The sequence below is a fragment of the Pleurodeles waltl genome, chromosome 4_2 (genome assembly GCF_031143425.1).
Source record: "Pleurodeles waltl isolate 20211129_DDA chromosome 4_2, aPleWal1.hap1.20221129, whole genome shotgun sequence".
Classification (NCBI taxonomy): Eukaryota; Metazoa; Chordata; class Amphibia; order Caudata; family Salamandridae; genus Pleurodeles; species Pleurodeles waltl.
This window is the reverse complement of record NC_090443.1, coordinates 343,482,136-343,499,817: the sequence shown is the minus strand read 5'-3', so window position 1 is coordinate 343,499,817 and position 17,682 is coordinate 343,482,136. Positions and strand designations below refer to the sequence as shown.

At 41.2% G+C, this 17,682-nt stretch overlaps 1 protein-coding gene across 1 annotated transcript in view; it reads left to right on the top strand.

The window, feature by feature from the left end:
- Positions 1-17,682, top strand: part of LOC138294140 (E3 ubiquitin-protein ligase TRIM39-like) — a 286,871-nt gene that overhangs the window by 115,499 nt on the left and 153,690 nt on the right. Inside the window, exon 5 of the mRNA XM_069233337.1 lies at positions 14,955-14,977. Within this exon, the coding sequence (XP_069089438.1) occupies positions 14,955-14,977 (23 nt within the window). The remainder of the gene's footprint in view (positions 1-14,954; positions 14,978-17,682) is intronic.

The window sequence follows — 17,682 nt, the reverse complement described above, 5'->3', positions numbered from 1 at the left end:
TTTGCTTTGCACTCATGGCAGCCACCGGATTGCTTATGTGAAACTGTTTTACTTTTCAGTTTGTGGCAAGAAAAATCCAGTTAGGAGTTTACAACACTAATAGCTGTAACTCGAGTAAACGAGAGACCCATTGCATTGCAAATGCTTGTTTACATTTGTGTATGAGTCAACAAATTCTTATTTTTCAGCTTCCCCCCAACTGAGACTCTTCTCAGAAGGTCTTGGCCTGAGTGATCGGTGGTCACAGCATGGATCGGCACTTCCATGGAGTCTCATTGCTCCAGTGCTAATGAAAATCCACAACATCACAGTTCAGGTTTCCATTCTGCCAGAATCTAAGGCTCTTTGTGCTTTGATAAGACAATCCACACCCAAAGTGCTTTTCTCAGAAACCTTCCCAGTCATTTTTCTAAACTCTGTTCTAGTCCCTCTGCCCTGGGAAGTCTTTGTACATCCTCCACACGGCCTTTGGCACCAAACCCTGCAGAAAGATTCCCCCCTTTCCATGATCTGATGAATACAGTTTAATTGGAGGGCATGGTGGCAATTAAAACTAGCATTAATTGCTTAATAAACCCCAAGAAATTGAACACATTTTGCTCTGAGTAGAAAACGTATGTTAATGAAACACATTTCTAGTAATCGATCACTCCACGGGCTTCACATGGCTCAAAATTGGACACCTCCGATTCTGAACAATAGTTTGCCTGTTTTTGGGTTACTCTGTTGGATGACAATTGCAGTTATCCTACAAGGATGTTGGATAATAGCTGATTGACTTGGTTATTCTTGACACACTTGGAGCATCTCCCAATTAGAAGCCATTACTTGATCTGCACTTGGGCGTCTCATAGTCCATATCCATTTATTGTTGATAAGGTCACTGAGAAGTTGGACATTTAAGTCACTGCTTGTAAAACAGCCAGTTATATTTGACCCAATGGGAGATCTATAGAAGCACGGAGGCCACAACTGAGTTGATGGGGTTTCTTTGATAACTTCAGTTTTCAAAGCCATTATAACTCTGGGCTTCCTCCAAGTGTGGAGGTGGAGCTATTTTTCAGTGCAGAAACAAGAAATCAGAAACGTTTTCATGCAAAACATTGCCCTGTCCCACCCTTCCCAATGGAAAGTATAGAAAGTGCCATTCTAATGAATGTCTTAATCTTGTAGTAACCAATCCTAGTCATGCAAAACGCACTGAAAGTCACTGGCTTAAACTGCAGCATGTTGTTAAGCAGTATTCAGGGTCGTTGGGAATTTCAGTCTCCCAGGTCAAGTACCATCCCCATGCACTGATAAGACCATTTCATGCCTTTAGGTAAAATCTGGTGCCACCAATCTGTGGTGCCCCATGGCTACTGCTAACTCACCTCATATGATGAAGTGGTGTTGCCAACAGCTTTCATATCCCTGAATCTAGGTTCACCTCATCTACTCTCCTCTGCTGCTATAGTTCTATAATCTTATCAATAGGACGCCAGTGCTGTAGTGTCCAGGAAAAGAGCTTACTTTTTTGTTTTTATTACAGTGGCTAGCCTGTCTGTGTAAGCTTAATTGGCTGAGAGGTGTTTCAGTGCAGTCTCTTTGTTGTTTATACCATTTTCTTCCCTAGTGGGTGATGCCAATCATACGTTGTTCTCCTATTAAGGCTTCCACTGAGCAGCCTGCTCTAATAGAAGGATCCGTTAAATAAGCCAGTGGGAGCGTGTCTACATCTTTTCAGAATTTTTAAAAGTCACGGCATTTCTTCCTGCTATGGTTCTTCTCAAGGATGGTGGTGTTATGTAAGTAGCTAAATGTAACCAATAGTCATACATTGCTTTTAGCAAGGAGGATAGTATCTAGTCTAAATGCTACCATTATAGTAACTTTATCTTTCTCTTATGTCCTGGCCCTTACCCATTCAAAACTTGTTGGTAGGTTACACAGCGAACAAATAAGAGAGTTCGAGAGAAGGCATTATCGGGCAGTTTAGGCATAGAGCCGTCCTGCATTACTCTGTGCCTTAGCTAGTGTCTCTGCACGCATGTATTTGTGGTCCATAGATGGATTAGGAATGCCAGTGGTGTGACCTAAGCCCTAGTGAAGCGTGTTCAGACAGACTGCTCTCTGTGTAGGATGTTGCAATGGATAATGCTTCACCTTATCCATATAGCAGTAGTGGATTTTGCAACCTTTCTGCCTGTCATTGCTTCCAAGTTAGTTGGACAATAATATGTAAGACCCTTATTCTTTGAAGATAAAAGCACAAGCTGTGCCTAACTCAGAAATGTGTAAATCTGCCTAAACAGAGGAATAAAAAAAGAAGTAAACTAATTCTGAGGAATGATGTCCTTATCCAAATGGAACTCCAGCAGGACATTTAGAACACTGGTGGCTGGAGTAGTCCGAACCACCTATAGAAAACAGCTTGTGTGGCGTGTTCCTCGCACATCTTTATTCCTCTGCGTCTACCTGTGTTCTCCCACATTCTGAACCATGCTTTAAGTAAATTATATTCTAGCAATTACATCGCACTGATACAGAGTCCACTGGGAGCCAGAAAGGTTCTGTTCAAAATCATGCACGACACTACATCTCCCCCTCTGTCTAATGAGATTTTTTTACAGGTGTGTTTTTGTTTTTTTTTAAATTATAAAATCACATATATATTTATATGGTCTGACCCGATCTGGTTTCTAGAAGCTGTCAACTGTCATCTTCAGTTTCTGAAATTGCTAAAGATGGTAAGGCATCAACAGTCACTGATTTTTCAAAATCAGTCTTTCTTTCACCATTTCAAGTTGAAGACCGATGAAACACTGGCCTAAAGTGAGAAGTCTCTTATAATAGACTTTCCAGGGCACTGGGCAGTCACTCTGTCCTTAGGTAGACAGCACTTTGAAAGGTTCAGCAACATAAGAAGCATCAGATATTCTTTTGCGCATCTGAGCGATCACCACATCTTTTCTAAATGCAATGCCTTTTGCGTGTCCTCTTATCTGCAGAGACTTTCATTCGGTTTGTTAACCAAGTCTCTAGTCAGAATCATGTTTTCATTCTGATCTTTCAGTGGTCCATTGAGGTAACTTGGTTGTCATTGCTCTCCTGAAAATCAGAGTTGCAGGTCTTTCACCTGTGGGCAAGTAGGGTGCTGAATGATAAGCTTCTGAGGTAGAATTTAATACTGTGTTTAAATTGAGCTTCTCGAGCTGCACACTGCATTGCTTTCTTTAGTGTGCTCCAAAAATGCTTTTCCGTTAGCCTGTGACCATAAAGGTGATCTTTTCATGCTTTATGTTCAGATTCTTTCGGAATTCTTTAAATTCTTTACTGTTGAAGGGTGAACCATTGTCTGAATTTACAGTGGCTAGTATGCCCGTGACGCAAAGATGCCATCAAGTTTTGCGATTACTCATTCATGAGTTGTGGATGAGATATCTTCAACCAAAGGAAAACATTAATATTCATCTGCAGTCACCATTGAATGCTGTCCAGTATCAAGTCCCAGGCATGCTTAGGGAGTTCCGGCATGTTCAGAGTATGTTGAGTATCCCTGTTTGACAGGCAATTGCATATGTGACCGGCTTTGAGTTCTCTTAACTCTCATCTAAGTATGGAAACACAACTTGGTCTCCGAGAGCTCTTTGTTGCAACAAAACAACAATGTCCTTCGTGAGCCACTTCAGTCACTTTTTGTCCCTGACTCTGCGGAATCAGGATCCTCTATGATCACAAAATTACTCCTTCCTGAGTTATGGACAATTAATATATATATATATTTTTTTAAAGTACTCTCCAGTTGTGGAACAAATATATTCGACCTCAGCAGTGATGATGTTTAATGTCTTCTTACTTCAGCAGGTCGCTATCGTGACTTGTGACTATGACCATCTGGGCAACCGATACTTCAGCTGGTGTGCTTGACTTGACAAAGAAGTTAATATAGGCCTCAGCTGCCTTGGATGGAGAACCGTGATCTTGTATGGGTATTTTCGAAATGTAGTCAGCAGGATTCTGATCCTTTCCTAGATGATGCACATTTGTATAGTCGTACTCTTGCAATCTTAATCCCCAACGTTCAATGCGAGGAGGCATCTTTGCTTTTATATCGTCAAAGATGGTCAGCAAAGCTTGATGATCAGTCACCAGCATACATGGCTTTCCATACAGGAATACATGAAAATGTTCACAAGCCCATACCACAGCTAAACTTAATTTCTCAGGCTGTAAGTAAGCATGTTCTGTTTGAGACAATATTCTACTAGCATAGGCCACAATATATTATCATTTGGGCGTTCACTATGCTGTGCAAGAGTAGCACCTAACCAGACTGCACAAGCATCAACCGCAATCTCTGTATGAAGCATTAAAGTACACCATTTCCATAGCATTTTCAGTGGCATATTTAGGTCTTTTGAAGCATTTCACACATTCTTGTGACCATTGAAACGAATCCTATTTTTTCCCTTTGTTTTTTTTTTTTTGTCAGCTCTTGTAATGAAGTACTAACAGTAGCTAAGTCTTCTACATATCTTAAACAGTAAATGGCCACGCCGAGAAAAGAGCGTACCATTGAAACATCTTGTGGGGTTTCAGCATTTGACAAAGCTTGTACTTTGGCAGGATCAGGCGTCATACCACCATCAAAAGATATGGCCAAAGAATTTCAGTTTTGTCTTGTTGAACTCACACTTGTCTGCATTCAAAGTTAAACCTACATCACTGAGTAATTGACATACTTGTGTGACAACTGTCCTACTTCTGTGTAGCTCTGAACTGTCGCTGTTGTAATTAAATACATTCACAACAGGCTATATGATGCGTCTGATGATGTCTTTGAAAAATTTAGCAGCCAATGACACACCAAGACAAATTCTTTTATATCCAAAAAAGAAATGTGTAGAAAAGGTTGTAATGTAGCTGCAGGTTTCTTCAAGTTACAACTGATGATGGTCTTTATTCAAATCATGTCCAGAAAAGACCTTGCAACAATTCAATTGTTATATGAGCAATGTGCAACATTGGGTGTCTTTCTAATTCAGTTGTTTTGCCTAGCACATCATTTTATATGCACACAGCTTTCACTGCCCTTTTTTGGCACTACTACTGTGGGAGAAACCCATAGTATTGGAACAGTGGAACGTTCAATAATATCATGCTTAAGTAATGAATCAAGGTATTTCAGCAGCGTCTTGTAAATTCAAAGAAACTCATCTGTCTCTCAGCACAGGATGGACATCCTCTTTAATATGTAGCTTTACTTTCATAGTCTTTAACTTTCCTAAAACATTAAAAAAAGGGAATCAACTTGCTATTTTGTGATAAGTATTCATGTTGTAATTCACAGAAATCACCAGCCTTGTTGAAACTGAGCAAATGGGTGCTTGGCACTGTACCTTGAAGCACACTGAAGAGTTCTTAGACCTTTATTTTCTCATGCTTCATTGTAGCTATAAATGAACCTTTACTCTTCATGGGCGTCAATGCAGCCCAAGTATATACTTTCATCTTTGACGGCATAAGCCGGGGTAATGGAGACAGTTCATTATATTTCTCTTCAGGCATTACATTTATTGATGCACTACTGTTGATAATGAAAGGTATTGAACATCCATTTATTTTCAATGTAAACTTTGGACAGTATGATTTTTTTGCATTGGCATATCGACTGTTCTGACACTTTTCTTCACATGCGAGTAGATCTACATGCACATGTCTCTGAGATTGTTGACATAGCACAATCACTTTCTTCACTGTCGAATATTATTGAGGCGAAATAACTGATTTTGGTGACAACCTACTTCATTTAGTATCTATTTGCCTCAACTGAATTTGCCGCTTGGCCTTGTGGGCATGCATCGAACGTTGCTTCTAGAACATTCTGGCAACCTATTTGTCTTTGCGACATGATGAATGCACTTATCCCTCACTCTATACATCGTCACAAAATGATGGACATTTTTCTTCATGTGGAAACGAAAATCCACATTTGAAACATAACTTCTTTTTACATGTAGACATCGCTTTGTGTCCAAATTTTGTTGTTGTTGTTATGTTTCAAATTACTTTTCATATTCATGACTGAATCGCTGTGGTAACCTCTGGCCCCCATGGTAGCAGCTTGTCTCAGCATCTTCCTCAGCTCTGGCAGTCATCAACATTCACTCCAGGCTAAGTTTGTCTGAATTAATCTGACAACTGCCATTGTTAACTGACTCATAGCATCTTCATTAAATTAATTGAACTTATTGTCTGAGTGTGTCCAGTCTTTCCATAAATCCATCAGTTGTTTCACCAATTCTTTGATGTTCTTGACTGAAAACGTATTGTTCATAATCGACTTTTAGTACTGGATTGAATTTGACATTCAGCTCATTCTTAATCTGACGGTATGTGACTTTGTTATTTCTCTTCATTTTGTTTGATTCCTTTCATACCATCACCAGCAAGATTTTTGAGATACTTGTTCATCTTTCGGTTATCAGTCTCAAAGTGCATCAATGAAATATTCAAATGTATCTATTTTTGGTGGTATCAAAGTGTTGGTTTTAAGAAGAAGGCAGCATTGTAACTGTTCATGGAAGTGGCTGATGTTGAGGTTGGAACTCTTATCAGATGCTGTCCCTGAGAATGCATCATTACTCAGGCCCAACGATTGTCAAGACTCTTGCTCATCCCAGACAGTCTTTAAAGTTTTGACTTTCTTGGTCTCTATCAGAGCCCTGTCACTCATGGAGACCACCTGGAGTTGTTCTGAGCCGCCACCTGTAGCTTTGATGGTGTGCCGCTTCAGGTATTGGACAGCTCCATAAACAGAACCCCAGATTACTTCTGTATCCCGGCTGAGGCCCTAATGCTCAACTTAAAAAAAGACTCGGGTAAGAGTAATTAGAAGATGCTTCCTTTGTGCTTGTTCTATCAGCCAGTGCTTTTATTCGTAATAGTACATAGCAAATTATGAGTGTCTAACTGCGCTTTATAGGACTGGTTCTATCTGCCTTCAACTTTAACGCTCTGTACAATGTATAATTTTATTTTGCGTGGCAGCGCGGTACCTATTTGTGTGATCTTGGTTGTAGCTTCTTGACCAATGATGCTTAGACTTCATATTGAAGCTCTTTTTCCATTCAGCTGGAGTTGCGTTTGACTTCACATACGCCAGTCAGCTCAGCACTTCGAAGACACGTGGCATGCACAAGCAGTTTGCTTGCACCATGGCAAACTCTTCAAGGGAGAACTGTCTTCTTTGGGTTACTTATCCCCTATCTCATCACTAGTTGTAGCTTCTTCCCCAGCCTAGGTACCCACCAATGACTAGGCCTCACACAGAGCTGTAAACAACATATCGTTATCCCTCTGCATGTACCTGTGAATCCCCCCCCCCCCCCCCCCCCCCATTCTAGACCAATCTTTCAGTACATTCTATTTTAGCGAGTACGTCACACAGATGCAGAGTCTCCAGGGAGCCAGAATGATTGTTCTAAACAATGCAGGACACTAAAGCATGTTGCTCACTGTGTTCTGCTAATGTGAAGACCACCAAGATAGAAGTCTTTTATGTACTAAAGCCTTAAGTCACACATTGCCAGCCACTTAAAAGGTTTATGTATCATCCTGTGGAGAACCAGATTTAGTAACAACAAATGCTTTAGGCCCTTGAGACATGTTCATGGCCTCAGTGGCCTGCAAGAAAGATTTTTTCAGGTGTGGTGAAAGACTAACCTCATCCACTAAGCAGGTGAGTTGCTTGCTCACTTACCAAGTCTTGGTATACGATTTACTGCCATACAGGCCTATGTTTTCTGAGGAAAGACCAAGTATGCAAAGGTTTGTTTCTCCAAAACAGTGGACCAAGGCTGATTAGTGGTAGGAAGGGATGCTTCCCCGGTCTCTGGTTTGGAGGCTTTTCCTCTGGTGGAGGTGGTTGTGGCTTTTCTTACGCTGATCCGTCATGTGACCAACCACAAGTCCAAGAGGGGCCAGTAGATTAGCTTATCTAATCTTTTAAAAGATATGTGAAATTAAAGGAAAAGCATATGAAAAAGCAGCACCTGTTCAGTGTAATTTCAGACTGTCTCCTAAGGAGTGGGCACCAGCCCATCCAGGAGTTAAATTTAATGTCAGGTGTTTACGAATGGCAGAGGTCTCTAAGGTAGGGAAATACAAGATCTTGAAGAAAAGGTTAAGGACCCCAGAAATGTATCCCCTCGAAGGTGAGTGGAGACACCTGCTTGTGCTCTCCACTGTGCTGGTGTTCATCCCTATAATATAGAAGGCTATTTGTAATATGCCATGCTGCAAGGCTCATTTTTTATGGTGCCACTGCTATCCAGCAAAGAAGTAGGAATGGAAAACCCAGGTGCTTCCTCCCACAGAGATTATAGGATTTTTATATGTATCACCACCCTGCTGAATTTCACCAAAATTGCTTTCCGTCTCCAAGACCTTTATACAAACCGAAATAATCTGCCTTTCCCCTAGGACATTGTTGGAGAGTTGCCTGAAGTGTCCCTGCATATACTTAGTGTTACCTGTAACCACAAGTTGCAGATGGGCATTTTGGTACTGCCTCCCTTCAAGTGTTTAGGAATATGGGACCACCATCACAAGGTTACACAAGTGTTGGCTGGCCCATGGTGGTCTTAAACTGATCATACAGCAGTTGGTCATTGGCATGTGAATCCACTCCTACCCAAGATACCTGTAGTCTCAACCTTTTGACCCACCAGGGTTATACTTTGATGTTACTCAAGAGGTGTGGCACTCGGACCGATAGCAGCTCTGCCTCCATGGTGGAGGAAAGGCCTTACCCAAGCTGATATCCAGGGCTTGTCTTATGAACTGGATCCTCTTCGGTGCAAACAAAAAAAAAAAAGGTTGGTGATAGTTTACTTGGAACAAAATATTGTGTAGGTTCCTGAGGATTATGGCTAGTTGAGACACCAGTGACAAGCCAATTTTCTAGGAATGGATTGGTATGTTGTGCAGAATGCAACCAGCATGACCACTGTCTTTGTATAGAGCCAGAGTCTGGCATTAAAGCCAAATAACTGTGTCCTCTAAGTGGTATTGGTGTCGCACTGTGAACTAGTGAGATAGATATATATTATATTTTTGAGGTGAGCAAATCTAGAGTGTTGCAGAGTGCTCCTTACTAGAGCTGCTCTCCACCTAAACTTGGGACCTAACCAGAGTTCTCTCTTTTTTGCATAATTTATGCGTGTCACTAACACTGGAAGGGATTTGTGTGTGTGTGTGTGTATATGTATGTGTGTGTATATATATATATATATATATTTAAAAAAAATTGTTAATCCTGTACGTGTATATGGAATAAGGCCTCCTGTAGGACCAATGAATTTAGCCCTTTGGTTGAGGTAGTTTCCATAACCTGAGCCAAAGTCTGCACTGTGAACTTAATATTGGAGGACCAGATTTAAGTTATAGAGATATGAAATGATGCAGAAACCTCAGCCCTTTCTTCTCACAAGAATATAGAGGGGCTTAACATCGGTGGGAAGTAGTCTTTGCAGAACCTTTCCAAAGGCACTTTCAACAAACTATATTGTATGGCACTGATAGTTATAATAATGATATCCTGTCTCACCACCAGTTTCTGATCTGCAGTTTTTCCCACATTTATCACAAATGTGTACTGATTCTATCAAGTTAGTGCCACAGAATAAACAGCTAGTTTGCCATGACCAAGCTGGCCCTAAAAGGGAGAGGCAGTACATTTTCTCATGTCTTGAGACACCTGGCTTCCCTATTGAGGTGGGATGATAACTCATTGCTCTTAATGAAAGAGGCCATCGTCATAACCTATTATGCAAAGGTGATCCTGGCAGCAAACACTGGACTGTCTGACTTGTTGTTTAAAGGCACGAATTTACCAGCTCAGAAAAAATCCCCTTCCTCTTGTTTTCCTGATCCTGCTTTGAAATCTTGGGCTCAGTGGCTACAGTAGATGATTTGTTGATCCAAACTTTGCAAGAATACCGTCCTTCATCGGCATGGGTACTGAAACCTAAATGAACATTGCTTCCAACACTTGGACTTTGACAGCCTGGTGGTACGAGCTTCAATGCATGTCTTCGTACTCCTTAGTGCTAGGCTTTGTGGTTGCGGTCACTGGAGGCTGAAGTATTAGGACAGACTCTACTTTTAATTTTATTCACAAAATCAGAGAAAGGGTTGGAGCTGATGGTTCAGGACCGCACTGTAAACCTGCGCTTTGATCGGAGGGAGATGACCCCTCCTGGTCCAGCTGCTTCTGATGTGATCTGATCTGTTCACTCTGGAGTTCACACTCCACAAAGAGGACCAGCCAGGGGAGGATTAAAAGTAGAAAAAAGATGATACATACTGCTGTAACCAAAAATAAACCTGAGAACCCTGTGTTTCTTATTTGGAGACTTGTGCCAACTCCTGTATTGGAATTGTAGCTATATAGCTCTTACTACTCCTGATGAGGCATCGAAGTGCTTTTCGGGAATAGCTCACCACTCTGGTACCTAAAAGGATTAGTGGTAGATTAGCATAAGGAAATATGATTACGGTATTATTAGTACAGGGAGGCACGAGTTAATTTGAGCAGAGAACATGGGAGTCTGTTAGTTGATTTGACTAGAATAATGGAGGAATATAGGAGTGAAGAATCCAGAAGTGTTAATTGGGAGATCATAGTAGAGGTTTGGGATGAGTAAAGGAGAGGTGGAGGATGTAAGTCTGTAAACACAAACAAAAAAATTGAGGAGATTATAGTAGATAAATGGGGTTTTGGAGGAGTCAATGGAGAGATAAATGAGGGACCATTTACTAGGGTTGTTTGGGTGATCCTAGTCATAAGCTGAGGTTTGGAATGAGCCAGGAGGATTAGAGGAGGGAATAGTCTGAGAAGGGTTATTTTGGAAATTATAGTAGTAGAATGGGTTTGGGATGAGTCAGAGTGCAGATATAGGACAGATAGAGGTATAGGGTGAAAGTCAGAGTAAAGCTTTCCAGAGTCTTCCCCCCCCCCCACCCCCCCCCTTACAGTAGGATTAGAGTAGTTAATATAGATACATGATTACATAATCTAGGGAATAAATGTGTAAGGAATATACTATATTGAGATTTAAAGCTGTATTGTATAAAATCAGACTCAAGATTTTCAGTATTTGAAGTTAATTTCTGTATTTTCTTTCCTCAATATTTCAATAATGAAATACTTGTAGATAAATAGTTAAGATAATTGTGATAGATAAAATAAACACTCATAAGCATCTAATCAAGTAACATATATAGAAACTATGAAATGGCCTATGAACATGTCAAGTGTGGAATATATATATATATATATATATATATATATATATATATATATATATATACACACACACACACCCCTACATACATATATACTTTTGAAGTAAACTATACATTTGTTAAACAGGCCTAAAGAATATGTATATATTTTAAGATAAGTTATTATGCATATGTGTACAAAGATACACATATACATATATACACATCAAATTGTAACATGTTATGTACACAGAATATACAGTTCATTGCATTGCTGTTTGAGTACAGTGGTTATGTAGGAAATGGCCAACTCTTGAGTAATCTTCTGAAGATAAGATAGTTGTCCATGGATCTTATATTTGGGGATAATGAACACCATAATTTGACCACTTGAACAGAGAAAGATATACCACCTATTGCCTTTTTCTTGTATGGTGCTGTTTCGAAGTGAAGTGCCAAGCTTGAGCAGAGGCTCCTTTGTGAATGTATTTGGTGATTTTATTCCTGATTAAAAAGTGGTTCTGTTACATGTATTGCTTTGTGGGCGATACAAAGCAGCTTGAAGGTGGATCTTTGGCAACCTATGAGGGGCCCTCAAGGCTGGGGAGATGTGGGCTAGTGGCACTACATGGAGTAGTCTGGCAGCTGAGTTCTGAATGTGTTTTAGTTTTGTCATAGAGGAGATCCATGGTAGAGGCTATTGGCGTAATCCAGTTTAGATAGTACAAGAGAGAGTAACCTGCACCTTGTGTGGCAATCCAAGGTGAGGGAAGATGCGTTGCAGAGTTTTCATGGTAATGAAGCTTGATCTTGCTAATTTGTCCACTTGAGCATTCATTGTTAACTTGGAGTCCAAAGTAATTCCAAGGTTACTTACTTTCTGAGATAGTTTAGGAGGTGGCCCCAGATTGCCTGGTCAGGAGCAGAGTGGGTCATAGTTTTTCTAGTTGTCACATGGGAGTATTTACATTTTGGAAGCATTGAATTTGAGATGACTCCATGTCATCCTCTGATTAACTGCTCTGAGGCAACTAAAGATTTGTGAGTTTGCGATGTCTGACGCATTCGAGTGTGAGTATTTGTGTGTCAGCTACATAGTTGAAGCATGTGAGTTGAAATTCATTGATCATTGTTGGTAATGACATCATGTGGATGTGTCTGTAAACTCAGAACTTACACATACACACACACACAATGACCAACTGGTGCTACTGGAAGAATAATCAGTTGGATAATGATCTACCAACCATCTATTTTTGCACCACTTGCAAAGGCCTGTGAGGGAAATGCTTCACTGGCAAAAGAGCATTCCAGACATCACCTAGTACTCAGTGGCAAAGACCCTGTACTTTCCTTCTAACTCTTGTTCTTGATGCTGAAATCCAAGGTTTCCTGTAGTGTTAGCAAATCATATGCTGCATGAAAGATCAAAGATTCTATACGTACTTTCTACCAATGATCGCTCAGAAAGCATGGGTCTGCAGTGTGTGACAAGGAATGAGTCTGTGAGGTTTTACCATGCAAAGGTATCAAGTAACCGACTTAGAAGCAGCATCTGTTCTTGGCACTTGGTGGCAGGAGCCTCACTAGTTGATAACTGGAAAGAACCATGGTCTAAAAGTACCACAGAACACCGTCATCCTTCTGTATAGAAGGTAGGAAGTGGGCCTCTTCAGGAGGTGGTTGATGTCTGAGATTCGACATGGAGCACGTCTTCCCTTGGTGCTACTCCGGTTTAAATCCTTACAACAAAATGTGCATTTGCTGGCCCCTTGCAGACCACAAGACCACCAGTATTGCTCCTGAAAGGAGAAGCCTTTTAACCTAATGCCGATGGTTTTTCTAATGAGGTATAGGTGCCAGAGTGGGGTTGGAGTTTTTTCTCTCAAAGATTCGATCTGAGCACAGTAGGATGACAGCATGTCTTGTAATCCAAATCACCCCTCTCCTACCCATGAGAGCCACCTATACCATCGTGATTCGCAAAGACTAAGGATGGCAAGTTTATACTCTGGTAGCAACAGAGCTCTGAAAAGAGACGAACAACTTGACCAAATCCAGGATCATGTGAAAAGGATAGCTGAAGGACAGATAATGGACGACAGAGGCTCAGCACACTCATAACCCAGCACCTGTATCCCTGCAATGGCTCCCATTAAGAGTGTGGTGATACCGTGTAGTTAGAAGTAAAGTTTCTGGCAGGGCATCAAACACCTAAATTCGACTATTATAGTTTGCTCCCATTTACCACCTGCTTCGAGCAGTTGGTAAATGGTAGTGGGGACTTGTGTGGGATGAGGGGATGTGGTGGCTGGAGAGGCTAGGCTGGTGGTAGGGCGGGTTCTGGGATCCCCGTTTTTAGGATCGAGCCTGCAACGCTTGCGCATCACTTGCGAGACACTTTAGTAGTTAGAAAAGGGCTCTGCGCCCCGTCCATGTCACGTCAGTGTCTTTCATTGGTTCGTGGGCTTGCCTTTTAAAATCTACTTGCTTTAGTGGAAGGCATGCATAGGTCATGCCTTTTCCGGTGGTTAGCCCTCCTCGAGCGCAGCGACCAAGTATTGAAAACATGCGAGGCTTGCTGTTTTCCGTCTGGTTTGTGGACTACTCATTACTTTTTTTGCAGCGCAATCTCGCTTGGCAGAAGTCGAGCGCTTTGCATGACATCAACCCTGTTGCATAGTTAATTGCACTTTTGCCGGTTTTGTAGATAATTGCACTTTTGCCGATAGGTTTGACTACGAGTGAACTGTAGCAGCGCAATCGTACCCTTTTTTGCGATTTAATGTGGCAAGACCAGTCTGGTTGGGAGTGTACAACTGCTAATAGCTCTAACTCTGAGAAATGTGAGACCCGTTGCATTGCAAATGCTTGTTTCTTGCAGCTATTAGTTTTACATGAGCCTGGGCTATAACATGGCTTGCTTGATTTGAGTGTTCTGTAGGCCTTTGTCACTGGTATGTGCTGTTAATCCTGTAGAAATATTATTTTAAGTCTTTGCCTGGAATCTATGCATTCCTTTTTGAATGAAAGCAAGAAACAGAATAATTAAAATAAATTGATAGCCACAAACCAACATAGTTTTATTAATTTTGAGATTCATTTTTTTTCATCCCAGTTCATCAGTGAGGGTGTCTCCCATTCTAGGACTGGATGTCTGTCTAGTAGATACGTTAATAGCGAGCACGTTGAGATATTGATACCCTTATTCGGTTCTGTGGATATTAAGGTATGTGTGCCCTCATGGTAAGAGGAAAAGCTCAGTTTTTGCTCTACTTTGGAGATTAATGACCCTGATGTCGATAATATAGCACAGTGAAAAGTAGGTTAGGATAGAAATTCTCGAATTAATCTTAACCACGGGAAATGACTTGCCACCTCCTTCCAGACCACTCTACTTGACCACAGTGCTATTTCGTTCTGGGATCAACCACATGGGTATCAAACTTGTCCCCAGCTGTAAAAGAATGAGAAGTGCATATCAAGTGCAGATGGTATGCTACAGAAGACCTAAGGCTCTGAACCTTTACATCTCTATCCTCTGCTGTGGGAAGTTATGCCGGGTTTACCTGTTGGTTGAGGTTTTTTTTATGAATCTTGTGTTTGAAAATTTGTTTCATGCCTGTACACCTGCAAGAGGTTTGTGCTTTGGGAACTAATGTTTTTGTTTCTCTGCTTTGCAGGATGTTGGAAGCACCCTGAGCAGGTAAGTTTGATCTTTAATGACCAGGTTGCAGTACTGAAGATCACTGGTGAGCTTGAATGTAATGCACTCTGCAAAAGAAACGCCGTGGGCTGCTTAATTCTATGATTATAAGCATTACATCGCAGGTCCCACATGTATTCATGCAGATGGTGGAGCACACAGTAAAATATTACAAACCTTCCAGACCTCACTACGTTGCTGACAAACCTCATGTGGATGTCCAAAATCTTCAGTGTGGCTCTAAGACTCCACTCAAGTTGCTGAGGTCTGATTTAATTTTTTTCAGAAACGTATTTGTAGCCCACTTGAATCCATTGTCAGTAAAGCCTCCACAGTCCTTCATCTGACTCTCCCTTGTCAGAGAGACTCGTGCACTCCTAAATATACTACCTATTCTTTAAGAAACCTTTGTTTCCTGTTTTTAGAAACCTCACTCCAGTGGATTGTACCCATCATGCCACCCTTCTCATGTCCTGTGAAACCATTACGGTGTAGCCTCCCAGGTTAAATACGTCCCTGCTTTAATCCTTTTGAAGGGGTGTTCTCAAAGGCAGGAGCGAGGCCACCCTTATTCCCACTGGGATGTTATGCCTCGAGACGGACGTTGAGTTGATACCGCAGCTAGACATCTAGTGTTTTAGCCACATGACCAGTATTTTCTTGTTAAGACGGTTGGAAAGAAATTGGGTAAATTCGGCAAAAGCCAGTATTTTCCCTTTTTAAGTGCACACAAAACGGCGAATAAAGGTAAAAAGCGCTTCAAGTATTTAAAAACTGCAAACTGTTCTTAAATGATTTTATAACGAATAGAGGCAGAATTGCCATATTAAAATAGAGTATAGTTGAATTTACAGAAACTCTTGTGCCAGTGCCCAGCATCTTCATAACCCTAAAATATGAGGAAATATCCGGTATTCTTCTCTTAGAAATATAGCAATCCTGATCACATCATTAATGCATGTGAACTACTCTTATGATTTGCGGTTGTGACCAAGAGCAGTATCCGTGTGACTCACGTATGAGTGATGAGCTCACATAATCACACGGATGGCCGCTGCCAGACCTGGATAGTTCCTCTCTAGACAGAAAATATTTGTAAATAGATGCGTAGGCCGGCTGAGGTATTGGTATGCCAGCGCTGGGGACTAGGTGTTAATTGGGAAATTAATGTTTGATCGCTGAACCAATTACTATTTTTTTTTTTTTTTTTTTCTGTGGAACTTTTTGTTTATGCGTAATATTTCGCTGGTGCACTACAATACAGTGGTCACCAAGAGCAATGAGATCGTGGATGACTTGTAAGTAGTACAGCTAATGAGCGAAATGTACTATTATCCATGAGCAAATAGCAGCACGGCAAGCATGTATATTTTATGCTTCGTTACTAGCTCACTTAGTACGTAATACCGCACCTAGACATAAAGAGGATTATTTGAGGGAAGAGTAAATTACAAGTACAACAAAAAAAAAGCCGGAAACTAGGAGGTGGGGGCGCAAACGTCGGGAGAATGTTGGTGCTGATGCAAGCGCTAGGGGGCATACATATTAGAATCGGATGCCATTCAGGGTGCCAGTGGGCAGGTAGTAAACATAGTTGCATGTAACGTACCATGGCGTGTGGAGATCAGCACTGATTATTCTGCGGTCAGACGGGGCGCACGGGATAAAGGAAGCCATTGGAGAGCAGGTCCGATGGGAGAGAACCAGCGTGTCGGTCTCTGGTTGCAGGGATAAGTTTATGGGTGCCAGCGTAGGTCGTGCGGCATTACACAAGTGTAGAGCTACGGTGGACGTTCGTCATCCTTAATGTGCTATTGAAAGAGTGCTGTCCTCTCATCCCAGTCCAAAGACAATGGATACTTTCGATGACGTCTCTTGGAGGGATGCGCTTTCTGACCTGGCCCCATTTGCTTACCATCCATTGCCATCCCAGCGCGGAAGAGGGTATGCCAGGCCAGTCGTTCTGGTCAGTTTGTCCAGCAGGTGGACCAGGTCTAGGAAGCAGCGCTTTGGCTTTACTTTTTAAGTATCTTGAATAATCTGAGCACACAGGTATGTAAATTGTGTAGTCCTGAGAGTTAAAGGTTGCGTTCTTGACTGACCAGAACTAGGAGATTCATGGATATCCCTAGAGTATATGGCCAGGGGTGTGGGAGACACAGAATTTGTGGGGGGCACATGGATAGCCTTGGGGACATTTGATTGACCCTATAGAAGGTGCCTGTTGTCTAAGAGCAGGAGGCTTTGATAAATTTATACAGGCACGTAAAAATGCAGTAGCAAGAAAGAGGGCATGTCATCACAGTCTATAGGTATGCTTTATTGTTAATTGCATTCTGGGAAGCAATTAGAAAATATGTGAAAAAAAACATGATCTTTGCTTCTTTATGCACCCAGCAACAAGAGTGGGAGAGAAAAGAAAGTAAGAATAACCAACATTTTCTTAGCGACGTTCATAAACCTCAAAATGCAACTGGATTAATCAGAAACCATTCTTTGTGCTGCTAATAAAATACTGAACTTATGTTTGAAAAACCAAATATTTTCTTGTGCCTTTCAGTTTGAAGAACAAATTATTTTGCTATTATCTGTGTCAAATGATTCAATCGTATGTATGTATATATATATATGTATGTATGTATGTATATGTATGTATGTATGTATATGTATGTATGTATATATATATATGTATGTGTATGTATATA